General features: G+C 40.4%; 1 protein-coding gene across 6 annotated transcripts in view; it reads left to right on the forward strand.

Moving 5' to 3' along the window:
* The window catches only part of LOC119897871 (protein MTSS 1-like), a 56,102-nt gene that overhangs the window by 26,564 nt on the left and 3,679 nt on the right, over positions 1-25,859 (forward strand). Inside the window, exons 4-16 of one of the 6 annotated variants that reach the window (XM_038711886.1) lie at positions 10,220-10,304; positions 12,553-12,644; positions 13,193-13,267; positions 14,777-14,788; positions 19,784-19,941; positions 20,210-20,317; positions 20,438-20,535; positions 21,806-22,070; positions 23,252-23,365; positions 23,766-24,011; positions 24,207-24,413; positions 25,174-25,333; positions 25,464-25,721. In XM_038711886.1, coding sequence (XP_038567814.1) covers positions 10,220-10,304; positions 12,553-12,644; positions 13,193-13,267; positions 14,777-14,788; positions 19,784-19,941; positions 20,210-20,317; positions 20,438-20,535; positions 21,806-22,070; positions 23,252-23,365; positions 23,766-24,011; positions 24,207-24,413; positions 25,174-25,333; positions 25,464-25,721 — 1,878 coding nt within the window. The remainder of the gene's footprint in view (positions 1-10,219; positions 10,305-12,552; positions 12,645-13,192; positions 13,268-14,776; positions 14,789-19,783; positions 19,942-20,209; positions 20,318-20,437; positions 20,536-21,805; positions 22,071-23,251; positions 23,366-23,765; positions 24,012-24,206; positions 24,414-25,173; positions 25,334-25,463; positions 25,722-25,859) is intronic. The other 5 variants (XM_038711887.1, XM_038711891.1, XM_038711890.1 and 2 more) reach the window with 5 other exon arrangements.

A 25,859-nucleotide genomic window follows, 5' to 3' on the forward strand; every position in this document is an offset into this window, starting at 1 on the left:
TAAATGAAACATTTCACACAGTGGCATTGGGCTTATAAACAAGTGCTGTTCCTTGTGCACACCCATACCAAAACTGCAATATGGCTTCTGTTAAAATATCTTCAAAAATGTTTCTTCCAAGTAAACCTCTTGCATAAGCCACTAAATGGGGTGTTGACAGTATTGAGCACTTCTTTGGAATTTTTCAAGAGCATGTGTCTAGAGGTCTCAATTCTCTGTATGCTTTAAGTATACCTTCTCCACCCTCTGTACTTGAATGACCTGTTTTCTCTGTATGATTTATGCATGTGGTAACAATGTTTTCTATTGTTGATTTTAGTATTAGTATTTTATTGGACTGTATTGTTGAGAATCGTGTAGGTGAAATTTGTACCTAAAACTTGACTTGAATATCTCTCTCTCTCTAATAATGAGAGCAATGCAGGCAATTTTGGCCGTGACTTTAGTCTTGCACACGAGACCAACTTGACTCACAACCTGTGCCTCAGACTGTAGTTTATTTAGTTGTTGTTTCGTTCAGTTATTACAGCAGAAACATGAACCTCTGTCCTCTTTCCTGTTAATGATTAATTGTGACTTTTTTCACATTCTGACCATATATTGATGTGACTCTGGTCTGCACTATTGATCAGAGTCTCATTTGTCCAATACATTTGGAAAAAGAGTGCTTTAACTTTGGCTTTTATGCTGTTTGACTTTCATGCTTTGGTTGTTTTTGTGCAGTAACCATTGCCACTGCTTCATGGTTCTGCATACCACAAAAAAGGATTGCAATGCTCAACCAAAGAGGCAATGAATTCAGTTCATTGGTAGAGGTCCTAGTAAATCCTTTCTGTCTATCTGTCTGTGGAATGTGTGTCAGACCAGAAAGGAAGATTAGAGAAAAGTGGGGCACCAGAGCCGGGAAAAGAGCAAGAGTGGACTCTAGGGTAATCTATTTTCTCTCTCTCTCTCTCTCTCTCTCTCTCTCTCTCTCTCTCTCTCTCTCTCTCTCTCTCTCTCTCTCTCTCTCTCTCTCTCTCTCTCTCTCTCTCTCTGGTCATCTTATGACATGCTTAAACCCCCTCGTTGATGGCTTTAATTGGTTCGATTCTGGGCAGCAGACTTATAGCTGCTGTTGAGCTGTTACATGCTGTGTAGAACAATATGCAGGCACTGGCTATCCATGAATGAAGTCCCATACTGCCAGTCCCGGGACAATAACTGAAGTTTTTACATTTAAGCTTTAAGAGGGTATTTGCTCAAACCACAGTTGAAACATTGAATGCTGATTGAGCAGAAATGTAATGGCACTTGTGGTGATTTATTTTATTTGAAAGTCCATTGGCCGTAGATTTAGCCTATCATCAAAGGCCAGTGTGTTTATATTTGGACTCTCGTACATACCAGTGATTGGGGCTTTTGCCCACATACACACTTGCGCATTGTTGCACCCAAAATTCAAGAACCGACTGCATCCCTAAACACACAGCTATGAAGACCAAGCTATAATCCGATGTTAATTACCCGCTACTGTACGTGGGAAACATAACAGGTGTGTGGGACCATGCAGGCTTTTTGTTATTATGTTTTATGTTGCTTAGTATTTTCTTTCGCGGCAGCGGTGTGAAACATTTCTCACTATCCAGGAAGTAGAGATTTAATTTGCAAGTATACACCAACTTGCTGTATTTTCCATAATGCACATTCCCATGGGATATTTCTCTACTTCTCTTTGAGCATTTATTTTTGTCATGACTTTGACCGCTCACTGAACTGGCCAACTGCTTACTGACTGGATTAACTCAGCACCATGTTAACATTATGGTACTTCATTCACAGAGACATCAGAGGGACTAGGGGTGGGAGCAGAGGACTAAGCCAGCACAGAAAGCAACCAGAAAGAGAGAAAACTAAACAGATCACTGAAAGATTGGCGTGTACGATGGAGAACTAGATCAGAGAGAGAACAGCTTAAAAGAAGAAATCAAAGGAATACATTAGAATAAAGGGGGGGACAAATTTCTCCATGACCAACATTTGCATTGCTATCTGCAGCTTAATCCAATATGTGCAGTTGTGACATAGTGCTGTAAGAGTAAAGTAAGTCAGTTGTCATAAATTACGATATCAAGTCTGTCTGGAGACTGTTTGCTGACTTTGAATGTCTGTCTAGAGACCACCCTCATACTTTTCTTTTGTACGGCAAGAATTGTAGGGATCACACTACCAAACTATACTCCTACTCATGCTTAACAGTTTGTCTCCAGCCAGAATTGTCATGCTGTTTAATTTCTCTCACAACAATACTTCATGCCACTCAATGACCGACCGAAGGCTATGACCCATACTGTAAACATCAGCACCATCATTGTGGTCTTTAGTGAGTGAAAAACCTGCTCAGTTGGAGTGAGGTCAGCTGACTGACTCGGCCAGTCAAGAACATGTATGCACATCAAGACATGTCAGCTGTACTGCCTATATCATAGTTCAAATGACAGATTTAAATAGTTTTAATGATGTATTGGGCAAGTAGAAATCACATTTTCTCTCTAAGTAAGGACTGGATGTGCAATGTGTAAGATTAGAAATGACTCACACTGAACACCACAGACAGGAATATAGGATGGTGGCATTTTGTAGGCAAGAGCAATGCATTCTTGTTATCTTAATTGGTTCCCATCCATTGGTTTAGTGTCCATTCATACCACAATGCTGTGAGACAGAAACAATGAAAGAGGGGGAGGATAACAGAGGAGGGAGGTAGAGATACTAGAGCTTGGTAAGGAGAAGGAGACAGACACAGAGAGCAATGGGTGTATTTACCAGCTATCGTTTCTTGTTTAACTGCAGCCTCAGGACCTCGTTAGCATTCCTACTGCAGAACCACACAGAGGTGACATATTGTCACTCTCAAATTATTCCTCTTTGTCATCTATACCCTTTCCTCTCCCCTTTTACCGTTTCCTCTCTTCTCATCCAAGTACTAGACAATAAAAATTCAATATATATTGTTTTTCCTGTTTGTCTTTCTTTCCAGACCTCTTCTTTCCACTCTTTATTACACATTTTTCTCTGTTTTCCAATAAGCATTATGTTAATGCTGTAAGATTTTGCTAGAATTTTGCACAGCGTTCATTAGTTTTCAGGCTGCAGCTCTACAGTGGCACACTGACACACTTACTGTTATAAACCTTGGCTGTGTTTAGTGTACATCAGTCCAAAAATCTTTGCTTTCTTTGAAAGCACTTTGTATCTGCATACGTCACTCATTTATCCATGTAGTTTTTCTGCTGCTTCAACTTTCCACACCAATGGTGAGATGACAGAATAGAGTGGAAGAAGGTAGCAAAAAGGGAGAAGAGGACAAGTGAGTTGGATGATGAAGAAAAGGAGGGTTGAGATGAGAATTGTACAGGTAATTGAGAGGGCAAGCAGAGAGAGGAAGAGGAAGAAGAAACAAGATCAGGCCAGAAAACAGAAGCACAAGAGAGCAGAGGAGATCCAAGACAATACAGCATCCATGAGAGGTGAGCAATTTAAGGGAGAAAAGGGTATTCAGGATGCATTTCACTGCATTGCAGTGGCACACTGACACACATTCACAACTACAGTTTACAATGAGTCTCGTTTGGTTCTTTTAGAGAATATAGTGTTGGCCCATTGCCAGTGTTGATAAATATTGTCACTAAACTACACATCCAGCTGTCATTTACTGTCTGTATAAATATACTCAGATATCAGCCTGCAGCTGCTTTGGTGCCTGATTTGACTATGATGCAAACCATTTACAAACAGTATCATGGGTTTAAACCTTGATAATAATCCACCCTCCCCTCTTTCTCTTATCTGTCCTGTCAGTATTCAGTGAATATGGTGCTATGTAGTGAGACAATGGGCTGTTACCGTTTAAAATGGTTAGTAGTTTTTACTTTATATGGCCTTTTATCATCCACTGTATGTTCATGAATGCAGATCTACATGAGTAGTATCAACTAAAGTATGTCCCAGTACAGGAGAACTCTGAGAATTCAAATTAGCCTCATCATTTTATTCTCGTTCTCTCCCTCTTCTCTTCTCTTTCAACTCCTCTGCTATCATCTTCTCCTCTCCCCTCTGTCCATCTTCTTCCTTCTCCTGTCTTTGGATGGCAGCTGTTGGGAGCCGTAGTCAGACAGTCCAGAGTTTATGTGTGTAAGCACTGGTCAGACTGCAGCAGGTGCGCATGTGTATGCTCGGCCACACATTTGCATGTGTTGGTGCCCATTGAGGCTACTGACTGTCGAGTGTGTGTGTGTTTTTATATCTCAGCCGGGACTTTAAACTGAATGCACAACAGCCGATAAGGACTTGTGTCACCATGGGGACAAAAATTAGAGGGTAGAAACTGCTTTTTGAGTGTTAAGACTTGGTTGGTTCGGTTAGGGTAAGGGTAAAAGGTTTGGCATGTAGTTGAGAAGGTTAAGGTTTTGTCAATGAGATGTCCCCAAAGGGATAGAGTTTCTGTGTTACAGTGCTACATATTGCTATTTTCCAAGATAAGTTAAAGCTGTCATATGGGGCTTGTTTCAGACAGAGGATGAACTGAGGTGCTGCATAAAATGGATATATACGGATTTTTTTTTTACTTTGAGTCATATAAAGCTACTATAATGGAATCCGAGAATAAAAATATTGAGCTGGAAATTAGCATAATACTTTAACCACTTTATCTAGTATGAATATTATATTAGATTTATTTAGACCTTTCTTTGATGAATCGTTTTGACACGTTTTGCTTTCATTTACTGATTCATTAAAAGCATTATCAGCCACTTAGTTTATTGTTAATTGAAAAATGTAATTGTAGACTTACAGTATGCTACCAGACTGACAGAGCAGAAATATAAATCAGTGAATGAAACGATTGCCTGTATCTGTGCTGCTGTGTGTGGGTGGCTCCATCTGGGCATGCCAACTGCTCAGCTAGAAATGTGTGTATGTGAGATTGTTTTCAAAGACATCACACTAAGGGAGCTTTCACACCTGCTTCATTTAGTTCGGTTGAATCACACTAGAAATGCAACAGTGTATTTTTTTCACTTGGTCCAGACCAAATGAACCAAATTACAGGTGTGAAAGGATCCTAAGACATTAGTAATCCAGTGAAATGATTCAGGATGCAGCTCTTTCTAAAACCGTATCACATTCTAGAACTTGTCGCCTAACAAGTTATTTTTCAGTTCAATATCCTTGTCTAAAAATGTGTGGTGGTTAGTTTGTGGTCTTTAACGGCAAACGATTTCCGACATATTTTGCAGACTGATGTCTTTTGAGCAACATCTGTCTTTTCAAAGCCTAACCACCCTCATAAGTGAGATTGATCCATGTCTAGAAATTTAATATAACGATGTAAATTGCGAAGGCTGATGGAGGCTGGTTTTAACTCCTGGCACCTCCTCGCTCATTTTTAACTTCAGTCATTTTTTTTTGTGCAGCTATTGCTTGTTTACCTCTGGCACAGTGTACTGCATGCCTGACACAGTGAATGTGCAGGACAAGGTGAGTGATGTAGGGTACTCAATAATTAAGATAGTATTGTAGACAATATATATCACACACCCCTAGTTGTCAGACACCTAAAATATTATAAAATAGTGATTTAACTTAATTGGATAAATGGGAAGGGTTGCATCAGGAAGGGCATCCGGCATAAAAAGCCTCAGCCAAATCAAATATGCGGATCATCAGATCTTCATGCCAGGTTGGGCAGAGCCTGGTTTGCCAGCGATATGGAAACAGATCATCTGCTGTGGCGACTCCCACGAGGAGCAGTCAAAAGAAGGAGTAATTTGACTTAATGTCACCTTTGGCAACTGTAATTCCTGGGTTTTCACAGTTAGTCTGTCAGTCTATTCAGGAGCTGATACCTACAACGTAGTCTGACAAGATTAACATAAATACGGTTTACAATATTGTGTAATCAGCTGTGTTAGCCAGAGGCAATGTAAATTGTCTTAACATTACTGCCACATAGCACTCAGCCATGCAATGGTAGATAATCTTTTTTTTAAATGTCAGCTCATTTTTCAGTGCTAATAAAACAGCTTTGTTCGATTGGAGGCCAACATGTAGAGGAAAGGATTTGATTTTAAATTTAGCCAGCTCAGCATGGATGTAGCCTTAGTGTTTTCTTCAGCTCTCTAATTAGCTAGTGAACAGATCGCCTTACCTCTGTCCAGCTGGGGGTGGGTGTGTGTGTGTGTGTGTGTGTGTGTGTGTACTTGTATCCAGCTGTATGGTCTCCAGTCTCTTATCAGTGTAACCACTGGCCCGTAGTTAAAAGCAGCCATCTGGTGTGCCCATTCAGAGTTGGTTTTAGCTAGCAGGCCTCCCTTGTCCTTATGTCAAAACTACCCCAGCGACATCACTTTCTCTCTTTCTCAAATTTTCCTTCTCCCATTTTAATCATAGGTGTTTAATCTCCTTCCCACTTTCTTTCTTTTCTTTCTTCTACATGAATGCATAGGATGAGAGAGGATCATACCCAATATAGACCCAATAGACTATTGAGACACTAGTTCCCACAGAAAGCTGAAGTATCAGAGACCAAGAGACAAAGCTTTGTTAGGAATAAATGAAAGTAGTGGTTTCTTCTTCTTACAACCTGACAAACACATAGGGACAATCTTTTTTGTTACGTACAGCTTTTATTGATTACTTGATAGAAATTGTTTGAACGTAGTGAGAAAATTAACACCAACTAAGTGGAGTAAATAAATACAGTTGCAAGACAATCCATTTGCTTTATACCATATACTCTCTACTGTGGGATGTTGTAGATTGGCTAGGCCTGGGACAGTTGGTTATGCACTTCCCTATATATTGTGAAACATTAATAACAGATCTTTTCTCTCTTTCTCAGTTGTTTGTGCTGCCTATTCCACTAGAGATTTTTTAAAAGGAGTCAGTTTAACACCGTTTGTAGAGTGGGGCTTACATTGTGTATGTGTGTGTTTTCGAGTGGTTAAGTGTTGGTGGTGCAGGAATAATTTCAAGCCTCCGAAACAACCATGTCACAGAGCAGCTATTTCTACTGACAGCCAGCTATGCCACTACTCATACACACACAGACATGCACACACGCGCACACACACACACACACACACACACACACACACACACACACACAAAGCAGTGGTCCAGCCCGGCTTTTTTTTCACAGTATCACTGTATCAAAAATCACAAAACGTAACAAATCTCTCTATTCCCTGTAACACTATTGGAGTCCATGTCAGATGTAGCAGGTGCACACACACACACAGTTTTCATAGTAACTGGCAGTCATGGCAGAGGCCACATTGAACAGCTACCTGCTGTGAGAGTCTTTCACACATGGAGTATGGGGTATTGCTGAATTATTTTAATTCAACAAAAGAGTTTTATCATGATTATCATCTTGCTATAGTGTAAACGGTTTTAGTTGCAAGGCTCAGCTACCTCGAATTTTTGCTAGTTTATGCTCATGGCATGTGAGGAGTTCTTTACACCCGCGTCTTGAGCAATGTTGACATCTGCAGACAAGTTTCTTTTGTATAGCCCTCTCTTGTGTGTTAGCAGTAGTCTCTTTCATATGACTCCTTGAAAGGAAATCTATTCAAGGAAAGGACTCTATTCAAAAGGAAATGTGAGTGTTGCAATAATCTCTCAAAATCTGACTTTAGTGTGTGCACCCATAATGATGCACCTGTGCATAATATAGCCAAGAGCAGAGTTTGTTTCTCTTATATGACTCATATCAGATCCAAGAGTAAGGGTGGGGAAGTGGGAAATAAATAATCAGCTGAAACCAAACTCTTCCCTTGACAGCATGGGCTAGAACTCTACAGTATTTTTCTAATTAAAAACTTTTGCCAGCACTAACTCTTGGCCACGTGGCCTCCCCATAGCACAGGCACCTATCAGCCAAGCACACCCTCTAGAATAACAAGCAGTCATAGTAAGGGTGATGTGGGAAGATGGATAGATGGATAGGATGACTAAACAAGTCAACGCAGGAATGAATGAGCATGACGGTGTTGTATAACAGAAAGCTCTTTTATGGCATGTGGTAGCCACACCCTCTACACTAACAAGCACGCACAGTAAAAGAGGAATGGATGAATGAATGGATAGAGGGAAACATTTCAGGTCATAATGGCCTCAATGGGACTGACATTAAATTATACATTGTTGAAAGGTAGAGGGGAGTTGTAATTTGCTATCTAGAATCGCTTAATTCACTTCCAGCCTGTATCTGTCTGTTTCTGTTACACTGTGTCTGCCTTTCACTGAGCATTCAAAACCACACTGAGCTAATTCAGGTCTTTTAGAAGAGCAGGACAGATGCAGATTGTCTCTGTGTTCATAATCACACAGCGACTGAGACTAAAACCTACAGATGCTGTCCCACTGGTTTAGTTTTGGAATTTAGTTTGAGATATTTTGTCACTCTGATCCATGTTAGGTCAGTCGGGCAAACAAGCACCGCTCAGTGAAAGATACCGAAGCAGCGAGATTTAGCACAAAACTGGCCTTGTGCTAGGGCTGGACAATAAAACAATAACAATAATTATCGCAGTTTTATTTTCAATAACAATATAACAAATGTTCAATAAATATTCAATAAATGTTTGATTTTATTCACTTGAATCATACACAAATTCGGACTTATTTTTTATTAAGATATTAATGATGATTTTGTTGAGGAAAAAGGAATGAAAAAAGATTAATTTAACACACTTAATTTCACTCGTATTTGTTGACAAAGATTTTTATCATAATTGTTTTGAATGTTCTACCTAAGATTTGTGAAGTGATCCACTGTTGGGCATCAAATGTTGACCATAAAGAAAAGTTAAAACCACAATTAATCATCAGGTATCTTCATAAAATACTTATCGTTGATAATTCGATTAATCGATATTGAAAGATATGAAACTTTTTCTCATGATAACATTTTTGCCATATCGTCCAGCCCTACTTAATTTGCGCTAATTTGTGCTAATTTGCACACTGACACAAATTATCCTGCATGTATGTAGCTACATATTCATTTACACACATAAAATACACTTAATCTACTGAACAACTCTTCACACATGATCCTGTTGAATTTAGAGATTCAGTAAGTCAAAAGATATGCTCTTTGAGCCCAACTTTTCCCCACTCCACTCCAGCTAGAGATCGTCTTACATCTGTCCGGCTGTGTGTGTGTGTATCCAGCTGCAGCTCCATAATAATACTTTTGGTTGAATTTCAAGTCAGACCACTTGAAATAACAATTTCAATTTAAAGGTTTGTCTCACTTTACTAATTTTTCTCCTGTAAGGATTTCCTGTTTAGAGGAGGGAGAGTTGGAGGCCATATCGGCAGCCTTTTGCATTTGTTTTGTCCAGCCTCTGATGGAGTAAAAGACAATTTCATGTGTTGTGAGTGAGTGACAGCTGTGTGTGTGTCTCTGCATGCAGCAAGGACTGTGCTGACAGCAGAATGGCTTGCTCTGTTGGAGGGGATTCACACTTCTCATCAGATCATCACAACCAAACTGTCTCTAACAAGCATGCGCGCGCACACACACACACACAAACTGAGAGTATTGCTGTGTTTCTGATGCACTGAACAGAATGTGCAAGAACTCCACACAGTTCCGTACAAGATCTCTCTGGCCCTACCTTCTCTCTCTTTCTCATGCACACATACAGACACACACATGCTCACACACAAACAAACACGTACACACAGTGGTGCCTCAATCCCACAGAGAAACCAGCTAGTCATACTGAGCAGCCAGACAATAGTTCTGTCAATCAACGTCAAGTCCCTGCTTAGCTGTCGCGCCTGAAGCCTTCCATTGGACAGCTAGTTAGCCTGTGTGAAGGAAACCGACACTAGCCTCAAGCACATTTACTAGGCCCCAGTTCCAACTTCCCATCACTTCTCTTGACCTGAATGTGCGCAATTCGTAACTCCGTTTCCCACTGATTCCCACAGTGAAGAGAGTGGGTTCGGGGAGTGCTTATTACCAATGCTTCATTTAGAAAGTCCAACTACAATAATTAAGATTTAAAAATATATTTTAACGTCCCAGTGTTAGCACTGTGCTAATGCATTTTCTCCACTTACCTATATATGTGGAGGCCCTGCTAAATAATGATGAAGTAATGGTGTTTGCTGTGAATTTTTAAATAGTAATTTATTGTCTTTTTTAAATGTCTTTCAGGTGGGACCAGAGACATTGGATCGGCATTGACAAGGATGTGTATGAGACATCGTAGCATAGAGGCTAAACTCAAACAGTTCTCCATGTAAGCAACATTGCTGTTTTACCCTCAACGACTCTCCTCAAACACAGTACTACTGACATGAACCAACATACAGGACATAATGTAATATATCCCAAATTTGGTGAATGCTTGGCTGGGATTTAAGAGGGGTTGGGAAGGGGCAGAGATTTCATTGGGGTTACTAATGGGGTTGTCTTTGTGAGACAAACAAGGAATATTAACGTATGTCCCAACAAAACCTCCCCTCTACACTCAAATGCTGCCAATTTCAAGTGATGCAACATTTGCTTAAAATGTGATTTTTGAGTTCTAACTAGGGATGGGGATCAAGACCCGGTTCCAAAAGGACCCGGTTCCAAAATTTCTCAAAACCTGAAAATCAATAAGGTCCATGCTTATCGATACTGCTATCGAGACTAGCGGGTCCTATAATGTAACGTTATGTCTGGAGCGTCAAATCTGATTTATCTTGAAACGCAATGGACAAGAAAACTAATGTTTATTTATTGATGGCACCGAAACGCGGTATTAAACTGGCCCGGAACTGTTTATCATCGGGCTGCAGCCTCTGCTGCTCTCTGTCGCGCGCACACACACAGAGCGCCCTACACAGAGAGACGCAGACGACGCTCCGTCGCTGTGGTGAAGTTAAGTTAGCTCCAAACTACTCGAGTTGCAGACAGTGGCGCTTATTATGTGCAATAAAACCTTCGCGAGTAAAAAGACAATACGGTGACTTTGCTGTTGTAAAAATTAATGATGCTGCACTAGATATAATATTTAGCTGTATTTAAAATATTAAATTCTAATCCTATAATTAATTTAAAAACAACCAGGCAGCTATGGACACTCAATATTATCTTGCTTTATCACAACTAATATGTCATCTCAATAAATAACAACGTTATCGCACATTGAATATTTTCCTCATACCGTGCAGGCCTACCTCATGCCCATAGGGTCTGGTCTTTACCAAATAACCAAATAATAGAAGCCTAAAGTATCAATAGTGGTATCCATAAAGAATCGGATCGTTAAGCAGTCTCAATGAGGGTATCAATAAAAATTAACGATCCCCATCCCTAGTTCTAACAAAAAAAAAGTCAGTTCTTTTCTAATTTTAAAAGATTAACATCTGATTGGGTTAAAGCTTATTTTCTTTGGCACTGCTTCCTATATTAGTCACTCAGAATTAGTATACATTGACCCAAGCTGTTTCCCTAACAGTGCAGCTCCACTGAAATGGTATTTTGTATGGTCTGTATTTGAATTGTCTTTTCACCACATCCTCCCATGTCTTGACATTTTGTGTGTGGGTGAGAAATGCCCCTTGTCGTGGAATGCTGGGAAAGAGACGATTTGTCTGGCAACACAAGCATCTATAATGTTTCAGTGTGGTCGCGCACACACACACACACACACACACAAACACACACCACATGCCTCTCTCTCTCTCTCTCTCTCTCTCACTCTCTCACTCACACACACTACACAGACAAGGGGTTCTCTAATTTCGGGGGGCATTTCAGTAGAGATTCCACTTGGATCTCCATAGCAGGAGCTGTACACTGCGGGGCTGTGGTCAACACCCACCCACGCACTGACACACACACACACACTTTGGAGAAATGTCTGCAAGAGGGTGAAGTCTAATTTTAGTTTCATGCACTAACCCTGCAGCTGCCTACCTCACACTCACAACCTCTTAAACACACTCACAAATACAAGACGGCACAGTTGGGTAATGATTGACAGACATGACTGCACTAGCTTCTTACTTCCTCCTGTGACACACAGTCAGACATAAGCAGACTTGCTCTTCTTTCAGTCTCCTTTTTTTCTCCTTGTCTGTCTGCCTGTTAATGATTGACAGACAAGATCATTCAGTGAGACAGAAAGGCGAACCAGACCTAATTATTTTTTATGCCTGACTGTCTGACTGCTGCTTTAACATCAGGTGACAGATATAATGACAGACCTGCAGAGCAGGTCTGTAAAATGTAAATAAAGTGAAACAAAAGTCAAACGTTGGTGGCTGGTATTTTACATTTCCTCCATTTGTATTATGTTTATAAATAGGTTGTTCAGCCATATGATCGGTCAATAAAAGTTATTTTGGATACACATAAATGATAGAAATTTGTGTTTTGAATGAATTCCAGTAGTGATAAGTTAATTTTAAAACCCTAGTCTTGAAAATCTACTTCTAAATGGTTTAACTGATCAAGGTGACCTCTGATTAGAAGTAAGTACAATGTTGTTTTTGCAGGGCCTTTCTGGAGGGTCTGATCAACCCTCTGCAAGAACAGATGGAGGAGTGGAAAAGAGGAGTCAGCTCTTTGGACAAGGACCATGCTAAAGGTAGGACACACAAGAATATAACACTACACACCAGGGCTGAACGATTTTGAAAGAATATCTAATTCCAGTTATTTTGACTGATATTGCAATCGCAGTATGATTTGCGATATTAGAGGGAATTATCCTTTTTACATAATAATTCTCATTTTTGTAAACATATTTAAATGATTATGGTGTGATTTTTGCAAGGATCTGTATCAAACAAAGATGTTTTTTGTCTGTAGACTATGATATGTAGGACAGGACATCTCTGCAGCACCACAATATTTAATTTAAAATGGTATTTTGACACACATTTTGCCTTTAACAAATTTTGCTCCTCCTCCTATTTTACAATTGCACTAGGCCATATTGCCATTTCGATAAGATTTTGATTAATTGTTCAGTCCTTCTACATGCTGATCTACAAATTACGTTGACATCAGGATAGATCTTTCACATTTTAGCAATGTATTTCAGCAATGTAAAGCGCCAATTAGTTATTGCCAGTTAGTGATTATGACTTTAAGCATAGGTTGACTTAAGGCTGTTTTCTATTTCTGAACCAGAGTATAAAAGAGCCCGGCAGGAAATAAAGAAGAAGTCCTCGGACACACTGAAACTTCAGAAGAAGGCAAAGAAAGGTAAAAAAAAATAGGAAAAAGATCTTTTTATTTAAAAGCTTAGGTGATGTAACAAAAATAATACTGCCAAGTGCCATTCATCTGATAATGATGTAGACAAATCTTGTTCTCAATCTTGTGCCAACATACTTGTAAAGTTTTGATCATTACACAATATAGTCTTATTATCTTTATTATGCAGGCATAGAAACTAAGTGTAGGGATCACACATTTAATGACTTGGAGAATTGCCTGCTAAGCCAGTGAAAGATATCCAGTGAAGTGAGAATTTGTTCAGAATGAATTTGTGGAAAGCAAAGAGAAATGCTTTTGTTATACTATACTAATTTGCATCGTAATTAGAAAGCATGGATCTTCAGTCTTATGCACCCCTCACACTAAAAGATTAACTATATGCATGTATTTGAAGCTAAGTAAGTAAAGGCTTGGCTTCTTAATATTCAGCCAATGCCTTTCCCATAGATGCTATGATTCTGCCAGACAGATGTGGTTTTTATTGACCTCTTGGACAATCTAGCATTCATCTGTTTTTTTGGACACCAATACAGAAATCTTTGGTCTGCCTGCTGTGTCAGGTAGTTTACACGTTAGGATAGCCAAAAGAAAAACTCATCTACTCCTGTATTACTCCAATGCAATAATTAGTTTTACTTAAATAAAATTCACCTGGGCTTTGGTTGTGTTTAGTTTAGTTTGTTTTATTCTGTACTGGATTAAAGATCTCTATCTGCAAGATTATTGAAATCACAAGTTGGGAAGGAAAATGGCATCTTTTATTTCAAATAGGAAAATGTCCAAATTTTATATATACCATTTTTATTAGACAGCAGTGGTGTGTATAAAAGAAGTTTGTCCTTACTGATTAGACTTGAGCAGATCTAGTAAGGCTAAGCATTACCTTACTTGGTAAACACTCTCTGAGAGGGCAGCAGCTTTTTTCTTCTGCAGTTTTCTTGGCTCTGGTTCTACATACGTATTCATCTACCTAGAGAAAAAATACCATTTACAAAGAAGGAATTAGATAAATATGCTTTCAGCATGTTTTTGGATGTTGATAGTTTCAGGTATGAACCAGTGGATGTTTCACATTCCTAAAGTCAACAGATGTTCAGGATAAAGTACAATAAAAGGGCAATGGTAGTTTTTACTCCTACTATGCAGTACATTAAACATTGGCATGTAACTCATACTGCACATAGTGACTAATACTGGTACATAAGACTTGTGTCATTCTACTACAGCTCACTGCATGAGTTTGATCATCATAAAACACTGATTTGGCACACTTGATAATGACATTGCTTTAAAAACATATAGGTGCATTATGGTTTGGTTTTACACTTTTCTTTTGAGTCCTATAATGCTTAAACAGACATCCAGACAAACAAGACTACAACTTTAGGTGATTGATTAGTGTTAGCTGGCACTCTCTCAGTTGACTTGGATCTTTTTCCTCTCCCTGTCCCCATGTGGTTCTGATACCATCCTTCTCCTTATGCTGCACTGCAGCTGATAATCTAGGTAAGTCAGTCTGTGGAATAGACACACTGTCCAAGTTGTTGCTTACACTGCAATGCTTAACCAGTCATCTTGGTTTCATTGTGAGGAAGCCACCATATATATTGAGTTTTATTTAAAGATGTAATATGCACACATCTGTGGTCCCCTATAGGTTTTTACTTAAGGGTATAGAAACTCAGTGTTTGTCCTTTTTATAGTGGCCTACTTTATTCTCCTTTATTTTCTTCTGACTCCTCTCATTCACTTTTTGTAGTTCTGGATTAGAGGCCCCACGTTGGTAAGCGCCTGAAGTAATGAAGTGTTTGTGAAAAGGAAATTGAACAAGGAACAGAGGTGGGTCAGAGCCTGGACTCTGTCTGGGCTCTGGCTCATTTGAGGGTTTAAACAGAAAATTAATAAAATAATTTCTTCACGGAATCAGTATCACAGTAATAGTAAAAATATGCTGTGGTTTGGAGAAGAAAGAGAGGAAAGGAGGTGAAGTGTAGGCCTCAGTAGATTTGACATACAGGGTCCTATATGGTCCAGTGGGTGGCTCCCTCTGCTTTACTGATCCACTTCTGTAGTGTTACATTTATTTCTACAAACTGTCTGTCTTTTTTTATCAGCTCTGTGGTGTCCGCCTTAAGTGTGGGTCATGCTGGCAAGTTTCTGTTCTGTTGCTCTGCTCACATACGCACACTTTGTCTCATCTTCGGCAAGCCACCTAGTGACAAAACCAATAAAGGGTTGCCAGAACAAAACTTTAACTTTTAACTTTACATTTAATTACATTTATACTATAGGCATTCAAAGTGTAGGCAGGAAGTGTTGTTTTCTTTCCCACCAGATTTTAGACAACTCTGCCTCTGATTGGCTAGTACCCGTTGCCTCCACTGGTTAGGGTTAGCCAATCAGAGGCAGAATAGGGGGCATGACCTCACACAGAGCATCAAATGAGAGTTGCTAAAATCTGGTGGGGGGAAATTATAATCCATGCAGGGAAGGGTTCCTTGCCTTAGTTTATCTACAGCGTGTGCCTTCGGGTTGTGGTAGATAGGGGATACACCGCTTGCTAGAAGCAAGCACTTAACGTCTTTGTAGAAAGGTAGGAAATTAAAAGATATTACTGTCCTTGTTTGCTGCAAATTGGAAATTAATTTCATTTTGTGTGGCAATAATCTTTCATTCACCCTTTTTGACCTGAGTGATGCCTTACTTACTGCACTTGGTTCATCCAAAAGGTCTGAACTCACTGACTTCTCGGTCATAGAAATACACACAAACATCTAAATCAAATTCAGTCATAGGATATTAGTTTAGGTCACACTCCATTTACACAGAAATAAAAGCATCTGTCCGCTTGTGTTAGTGAGTCTATATCTGATGTTGATATGTGTCTTGTGAGGGTGTTTTTCTGACCTGAGACCCCAGCTTAGCTAAGAAACAGCCTGTGACTTGAACTTAATGCAATCATTGGTCATGTGAAAGCTGGAGAACCTAATCTCATTTGCCTGTGTGTGCACACGTATCTACATGTGTGCAGATATTTCTACCCCCGACCATATTCATCTGGGCTTAGTCGCTGAATTTTCATCACTTAGTCATGCTGAGGGTTAAAACAATTAGACAGTAATGGACTCAAAGTGAATTCAAAAACTCCTCCTACCGTAGGAGCTATAAGCACTAATTGTCCTTAATTAAATACTAAAACAGCTTCTGGCATATGTTTCAGGGTGGATTTGTTTACAATGCAGTCACTGCCCACAGACCCTCAGTGAATCTCAGTGTTCGCCTGTGGTTGAAGAGAAAGAGGAAGTAGTAATCAAGGGCCCTATCATTCACATAGTTGCACAAGCACAGATGCAATAGTTAAAGCACAGAGATGGGGAATGTGGACAAACTAAGGAACAGCCCATAGTAGAGACAAAGTTGTAGCATAACAGAGGTTCAGCACTAACAACCCCTCTGCTTACCACAAGTTGACATTTCATGCCAGGATGTGCCTGCATTGTCTCAGTACACATGTGTGTCTCTGAGTGTGTGCAACCCTCTCTATCCCTGCAATTACATCTTTTACATCATTGTGATTAAATATTAATATTTTTTCAGTCTGTATGGTCAGTTGAAAGTAATTTATAATGTATAGGTTACCATTTATGATCATTTAGCACATGAGCGCTACGTGTGTCATGAGTCTATGTATGGGAATCGATGATCTCATGGTCCGCTAAACTCAAATATCACTTGGTAAGTCCAAAGGAAATCAGTTTGCTTGTATTTGCAGAAAAAAATCTAACTTTTTTTAATGTAATTATAGAGTGAAGGGATAAAGTTCTTCTTGATGGATCAACCTTTAACAGACATGGAAGTAATGTGATGCCGGATGTGATATTGTTAAGCACTACTCAAGCTACTCATGGGTGCTACCAAAACAGCAACAAAAAAAATATTTGGCTTTCCATCTGTCTCAGACAAAGTACCTCAACTTACAGTACCGTCTTTCCAAAACAACTGTGGTTATGTCGAACTACTAGTGGGAGCCAACCAGAATCCCTAGTTTTACTGCATGCCAAGGAGACACCACAGCATCGCTGGCTTTGGGACTTGAAAACATTTCTACATTGAAGCCAACTTAGGCCTAAACTTTTAAAAATGTTTTATTCATGTTAAAATCAAGTTAAAGAAAACACAGCTGTGATGTGGCAAGGACATTTCTCAGTGTTACATGACGTATATCATTGAGCGTTACAACAGAGCCCACAAATGTTGTCATAGCATTTACTGAGCATTTTGCCATAAAGGGTTTTACTTTATAAATGTACTTGATGCACTACCTTTCAATAACGATTGACCAACTGTTTATAACTAGTGATCAAAACATTATTTTAAATGTCAGCCCAGCTTACAAATAATCTCCTTGGAAACAAGATGGAAAAAAAGCTAATTTTGAGGGAAATGAATTGAGGGAAATGAACATTGAGTTTAGTCCTGCTGTGGAAACCAGACTAATACGTGAGGCCTATATAGCCCTTCAGGCCCGGTCATACTGCAAGTTCTTCACAAAACCTTGGACAATGTAATTCTATACTTGTCTGCTCAAAAGGTGGCTTTTGAGTTTATATGAGACAGAAAATATATACTGCAATTTTGACTTTCCAGATACAGTCCGTCTACTCCATCATGGTCTCCATAGTGTATTATAGTAGGAACTGCCATAAACACCCACATACATCACATTCCTCTCAGACGTTAGACCAAGCTTGGTAAATATATATATGGAAACTTAGTCTGTCTTATTTTGTCAACAACCATGACGTTTCTAAGGACTGTGTACACGGACATTTTTTTTATTTTGTGGTGTTAGTGTTCTTGAAAGGTTTTATTGATACTAGTCATTGTCTTAGTCACCAACTTTTTGACCAGAAACTATGAAGCTAACTATTAAACACTTAAGCAGCTACACTAGACTGAAACATGCCTGGAGTAGAAAGACCAGTGCAGTGTAACTGCGCATTCTTGTCACTTTGGGTACAAACATTGTCATTAAAATAACTTTATTTACCTAAAATATATACTACCGTAGTTTTATTTGACATCTTCACCCAATATCAACATTCATACTGAACTTCAAGGATCAAAATATGTCAGTTCTCTTCTCATCAGCTATTATGATGGTGGCGGCACATGTTTCCATTTGGTGCTTTTCTATTAACTGAGAATTTGTGCGTGTTCTTGAAGCCATTGTTAATTGTCATTTTAATTGTATTCTAGTTAACTGATGAAGAGAAAAACCAGTGGAAACATGAGCTTCCCTCATACTCTATTGTGTATAATGTATGGACTGTGCTGACATATTGGTGAGAAAAGAGCTGATGGTTAGTGGTCAACATAAAATACACCTTCTTATGTTTTAAATTTGAGGTGAGGATGAATTATCTGTTTCTTTACTATTGATTTGCATGATATAAGGCCTCAAATGCCAATGAAAGACTCCAGTTTGTTATCTTTTCCCAGACACAAGAGCAGACAGACAGACCACAAAGTTGTTCACTGTGGGTTTAACCTTGGTGTATCAAAGTGAAGACGGGTGTGGGTGTGTTTGTGTGTGTGTATGTTTGTGTGTAAGTGTAGCTTGAGTGGTTAGATAATGCCTTTGAGGCCCACTGTATGTCATCTTTGGCAGTCACCAGCCTTCCTGCCTCCATAGAGAACTCAAGAGGGCTTGACTTGCCTTCAGGGTATCCTCTCTTAAAATCACACACACAGCGCTGAATAACAGTATAACCTTGGGATTGTCACAGCCCTAACACAGTCCTGGATTTACATATCCAATTCAAATGCATATAAACAGCACAAGAACCAGATGGCCTTGGAGATGCCCTGCATTCTGGTCATTCGTGAAAGCGCGCGCACACACACAGAGTCTCTCTTAACCCTGTCTATAAACACGCTAGAATTCAAGTGTTTGACAAAGAGTTTTGTATGGATAGTCAGAACTCTGGCTATCAAGCATAATAGCACAATTTAGCATAATAGACTGAAGCTTTCCAAGACAAGCAACAGATTAGCCTAAAGTAGATAACCTTCTTACCACCTCTGAACAAGAGACAGGAAACTCTTAAATGACAAGAGTGGCCCTTCATGTGGAAGCGATAGCCAAAAAGTAGCAAGGACATTCAAATGCTAGCGTTGAAGATAGCAACGTCCACAGTGAAAAGATAACATGTAGAGCCGTAATAACAGTCCAAGCCAGCATCTGAGAGAAGTGAACCAAAAAACACAGAATGCCACCAAATGTTCTTTCATTGCTTCATGATCATGTTGTTTGTGATTATTCATGCATGTGACAGTAGCATAAATATATTCTTTTTAGTATTTGTGTTAGTAAGGAAGGCTTAGTGGTTACATTACATCTCAGTTCCTTGACTTCTTGTCAGTTGGTCATTTTATTATACCTATATATACATATATACATTTTTTTGTGCATTATTGTGTGTCCTTTTTTCCCCCTAGGTCGTGGTGATATCCAACCCCAGCTGGACAGCGCTATGCAGGATGTCAGTGATAAATACATTCTGCTGGAAGAGACAGAGAAACAGGCCCTGAGGAAGGCTCTTATAGAGGACAGACAGAGATTCTGCTGTTTCGTAGCCCTGCTGCGGCCTGTAGTGGTGAGTACAGCAGGAGAGAGAGAGAGATTAGCCTTCTGAAAGCACTCCAAGATCTGGAAGACAGGAAGTCACCTCACTACATGGTGTCCTCACTTTATGTTTTAATTCCACTGACTGGAAAAACGAGGCATTTTCATGCTCTGTTCTGTTAAAGAGCTGTTTAAACAACTGCTGCTATCTAAAGAGGACTTTTTTTTACTATTGAAACTCTTGAAAACTCTTGAATAAGAACTCAATCTACCACCCTCTCTGACATTTTTTCTTTTAGGATGAGGAGATTTCTATGTTGGGAGAGGTCACCCATCTCCAAGCTATCTCTGATGATCTCAAAGCCCTGACCTCCGACCCTCACAAGCTTCCGCCTGCTAGTGAACAGGTGAACAAAATATCAACGATGATATAGTCTGTGAACAATGAACTAAAACTAAACTAATTTATAGCTCTGCTCACTGCCTTTCCTCTTCACACCTATGACTAATATTTCCCTCCCTCTCAGGTGATCTTGGACCTGAAGGGCTCAGACTACGGTTGGTCATATCAAACGCCTCCCTCATCCCCGAGCACCACTATGTCCAGGAAGTCTAGCATGTGCAGGTAGGCTCTCACAGCCAATCACAAGACTCATAGCCACAAATAAGTGAAACAGAGGCTTTGTCTTTCAAGTACACATTTACCTACTGCACGCACAAAACCCTTTTGTGATCCAGCGTGTTTCAAAATGATGCCAAATAAAAAATGAATTTACTACAGTTATTTTGGTCACCTTTTTCTAAGAAGGTTATTGCATAATATGTAGACACATAGGATGTACTGAAAAATGCAAATCAGTCCTTTAGACCTTATCAGTGGTTATGAATCTTCTTGGGAGATACCTTACATCGGTGTAATGCAGTGGGGAACAAGGACATATAGAACTTTTGTGTTGCACAATCTGTGTCTGCCACCCAGTGGTCAAAATGTATTTAAAAAAGCTGAGGATTAGAGGTTAGAAAACTTTTAAAGAGTTGACAAGAAAGTGCACCTTCTTTTCTATAGCTGTTCAGACCATGTTGTCTGTCCTCCCTGCCTTTTGTATCTCCCAATGATTTTCCCTGAACTGTCCTTGTTTAGACTTTAGTGTAAGACATTTTATGCCTGGGTTGTGTATTGCTTTGCATTTGTCCTGGTAAAATCTTGTAACATACATTTGTGGGTTGTGGTTTTTCTCTGATTGAATCAAAACTTTTTGTTCAAAGCTTTTGCTTGTTATGTTTTCAAAAAGTTACCTCTGAAATTCACAAATCATAGTGAGAGCTGCTTTTGTGATTTTGTTGCTTTGCAATTTATAATTTTCACTAATGTTTAGTTCTTGAAACGAGGTATAGTTATGCCTTGTTATGTGTGATTGTCAAGTCTGTACATTTGTTGATACACATTGTATGTAAGAATTTGCAATATACCATTTTTATATCTGCTTCAGATGTTCAAAGTGTTGCTTTCAAGTCTCAATTCACACAGTAATTAGATCTAGGGCTTTTCATGAGCGGTCTGTGTGAATATTATGAAAACGACATATTTTCATTATGATATCACACCTCTTATTTTTGTTTGTTCTGTTGTTTTGACTGGCTTGGCCTCAGTCACAGCCTGCTGCATCCGGGTGTGCTGTGTTAATTGTTTCCCACCCTGTCTCCTCCACACTCCCCCCAATCCTCTGCCTTCATTCCCTCCCTATTATTCCTTTGATCTCTTTCTTATCCAACCTTCCTTTTTCGATCCATGCCTTTGGGTACACTTGATTCTCTTTACCCCGCCGCCCCGTCACTGCCAAACTTCTCCTACCTCTGGTTCTACCTTCATCCCTCACTCCATCCCCCTTTCACAGTAGTCTGAACAGCGTTAACAGTAGTGACTCCAGGGGATCCAGTGGCTCTCACTCTCATTCTCCTTCCTCCTCTTCTTCCTCCTCTTCCTCACACCACCTCTTCCACCACCATCACCCCTGCCATCGGTACCGCAGCTCCACGCTACCCCAGCAGGCCCCAGCTCGGCTCTCTAGCATCTCCTCCCACGACTCGGGCTTCATTTCCTCATCACACGACCAATACACATCGTCCAAATCATCCTCGCCTATGCCAGCTGAAACAAAGGTAAGAAAAACCCTCTGCTGCCCACACTTAACCATAGTTTTGGCTCTAAGAATGTACAATGGCTGAGACAAGACTATAAAACCACATTTGCTGTATGATTTAAAAGGCATTGTAGTCCGAGACAGAGAGAAAACCCCAAATCAGCAATCCACATAACTCTTTTCTCACACATCTCCCTTGGCAGCTAGCTGGATGCAGTAAGTGTGTGTGATCATGGTGAAGTCATTTTGGTGCTATTATTATAGCATAAATGCACAGGAAATTAGTCTGCCTCCATTCTAGCCCAGGGCAAAAAAGGTCAGCCCCATCCTGCTATTAAAGAGTCGACCGCTGTGACAGACTGCGGTTTGGTTCAACTTGCTGAGGCTCAAGCACACTGAGTGTTGTATTTTCATTAAATGTATCACACTAAAATTATATATTTAAGTGTTTACAGGCTCTAAGATTGTGTCTCTATGAGCAGGTCTGATTCTGTCAGTTTTATCTAACCATCTGACACAGGGTTTCAGATAATTATCAGTGTTATAGTCCAGGGGATTGTCTCGCGTGGGGTTTGTGGCTTGAAATCAACCATAAGAGCGGCTGCACTGTTAGCACGCCAGCAACCAGAGTTCCCCTGTCCAGAACACATTGGTGAAGTGAGACTCCAAGTTTTTATGATGTAGTAAAGGTGGTTTGGCAAGTCCATACCTGATCCATTTACAGTACAGTCCCAGGAATCAGCCCTCCTATTGCCAATAAGGCTGAGACATGGCTTCTACTTAATGTGGATGTCTCTAATATCATTACCCACTTCTATGTAGGGTGAAGTTCGTAGCTACCCCCAATCCCTAATCTCCTCCTGGAGGGCAGCATGCAAAAAGTTATTTCCCTATAGGCATGGATTAGGTATCATATCAGAACTTTGCCTGTGCTTCCCTTTAACAAGGCTGCAACTCTGCTGATGTCCATGCAAGTAATGTCGGTATGACTCCTAGTGCACCTTCTCAACAGTCCGTATTGTCACTTGGCTGTATGCCTCACTAACTGCTGAGAACTGGTATGAAGTTGCCTCTGCTCTCTTTAACAAACTGCTTCTCTCTGCCTACCTGCTGACATGTCTGTCTGTCTCAATCTCCCCCTTGCCTCCTCTATTCTCTTGGTCTCTTCCCACTGCCTGTTTGCTGCCCTCGCTGTCCCAGCCTTGTCCCAGTTCCAGGTCCTCTGAGGTTTCAGAGACTGGGCAGCTTCACAGTGACTGCAGCACCCCCTCTTCTCTAGCTGCTGCTACTGCAACTCAGCACATTACTGACAAGGTGAATCACACTCATCTGCCATGAACCTTACCGCTCTTTCACATGAACGTCTGTGTTGTACCAGCATTACTCACACCACAATGCCCTCATACTAAATTTCTAATGTTGCATCGACTTTAGTTTGTGACAGAAAAACTCCCTCCAAACTCCAGATTTTCTGGCATGTGCGTCAGTTTCTCCAGTTTTCATTCAGTTCAGCATTTGTGACCATTTCTTTTGTTTTGTATTATCAATATGGATTCCTTGTTATTTTTGTGTTCCTTTTTGAATGATTTCTCCTCAGTGATATGGTCTGTTTTTATTTTCTACTGTTTATCATAAATAATTTATCCCATTGTGTGTTTGTTCTGTTACTCTGTTCTGTTATCACTCCGCCTCCCACCGACGCACACACATCCAGTTGTCGAATGGCTTTGACCACTACAGTCCGGCCAATTCCCCTGCCTACCTGCATAGCAGCGGGGGGAGTTTGGGCTCAGGGTCCAGCACTGCCTTCCCCTTCTCCCTTCCTTCCTCCTCATCCTCCACCTCCTCCTCCTGCCCCACTCGTTCATGGTCACGTCCCGCCTCAGCCTTGGTGCCAGACTACCCTCATTACTGCACGTTGGGTCCCATGGTGCCTTCATCACGAGTCCCCAGCTGGAAGGTTTGTTCATCACCTCGGTCTTGGCGATCAACTTCTTCCCATCCTCCTTGTCAACATGCAAGCCATGTTTACTGTACTACTGACTGAACAAATCCATTTTTAGTCGATCAATTTGCTTCTTTTAGACTTTGGACTTTGGGGGAAAGCACATCAGACAAATGTGAAGGATCAACCCTGACATGTCTGTCTTTACAGGACTGGGCCAAACCAGGCCCTTATGACCAGCCCATGGTCAATACACTGAGGAGGAAGAAAGAAAAGGCGACCCCAGCTGTAGTGGACAGTAATGGCAGTGTGAGTAATGATAGCAGCCCGGCCTCGATCTCAAACTCAGTGCCAGCTCCGGCTGTGCTACAACCGTCAGTGGAGGAGAAGAACAGGACTGTGACTGCACCACTCAAGGTCAGCTTTAGTCTCATACTGTTCCACAACAGCTGTTACAATAAGCAAGCACATAATCTGGTTAATTACTTGTAATATAATTATTCTATAAATATATTATTATTGTTGTTGTTGTTGTTATTACAACATAATCACTTTTTGTTACTGTATCTGTAGTATTGTAACTGTTCTTCTACTCTACAACCAAATAGTTTGGTAGTGTTAACAAATCATTATTAATAAAAGCAACTTGTGAAATGTTCGGTGTTAGTCTTTACACTTCTATAGGGACTTCATTAATTGTTGATTAATCTGACTAACACTTTTTGCTAGTTTACTATGTTGGATGCAGAGGAACTTTTATATGATTACAGACATTCTGTGCACTTTTATGTTTCTCCACTTTAAAATTTGAGCTTGAAAATATCAGTACTTTGCTGCAGCTGGTGGCAAATTGCAACAAAAATATCAGAATTGTTCAGTGATTTGCTTCCCACTTAATTCTGCCAGTACTGGACGAAACACATGAACATAGGTCAGTCTAAATTTAGTGCCATTTGTGTTGCTTTCAGGCGACCTCACATTCAACTTCCAGCAGGCCGATGTCGTGTCATTTAGACCACATGAATGAGCCTCCTACCACTAATGTTCCCGTTTAATGACTTTAATAAGTTGCACCTAATGATTTTAATGACAAACAAATTGTACTTGGCTGTATCCAGACAGTCATGCTTTCAGACACTATTACCAAATGTTTCTAACATTTGGGTGATTGCTCCAGGCTGGTGATATTGAGGCCCATGAGGAACTGGCCCTGGCCTTATCCCGAGGTCTGGAGCTGGACACCCAGAGGTCCAGTAGAGACTCCATCCAGTGTTCCAGTGGCTACAGCACGCAGACCAACACACCCTGCTGCTCTGAAGATACAATACCTTCACAGGGTAACACACTCTTTCTAGAATCAGACTGTCTCTCACTGTTACACGGCTAACTTCTTTCTCTTTTATCCTCTAGAATTGTAATATCTTGCTGCGTCAGTACATTTTTAGCCTCTCCGTTTGTTCTTTCTAGTATCAGACTATGACTATTTCTCAATGGCTGGAGATCAGGAGCCTGAGCAGCAACAGTTGGACTTTGACAAGTCCTCCACCATCCCCAGAAACAGTGACATCAGTCAGTCCTACCGACTCATGTTCCAGAGCAAACGGCCAGCCTCCACAGCCGGCCTGCCCAGCACACAGGCTCCTTACCCCGGACAGGGGGCCTACCCTGCAGGGCCCTATCCCGCCACACCTATCCACACTGGGGCTTACCCTCCTACCCCGACAGGTACAGGCTGCACTGATAGTGTCACAGTTGGATATGTACACATGTTTCTCTTTATGTCTTTCTCTATCTTGTTATTATTGTTAAAGAAACCAAAGGCTGCTGTGTAATGAACTGAAATGCACTGTATTAGAAGTAAAT

The sequence above is a fragment of the Micropterus salmoides genome, unplaced genomic scaffold (genome assembly GCF_014851395.1).
Source record: "Micropterus salmoides isolate LMB-PRFRI ecotype aquatic unplaced genomic scaffold, ASM1485139v1 Ms_hic_scaffold_11, whole genome shotgun sequence".
Lineage (NCBI taxonomy): Eukaryota > Metazoa > Chordata > Actinopteri > Centrarchiformes > Centrarchidae > Micropterus > Micropterus salmoides.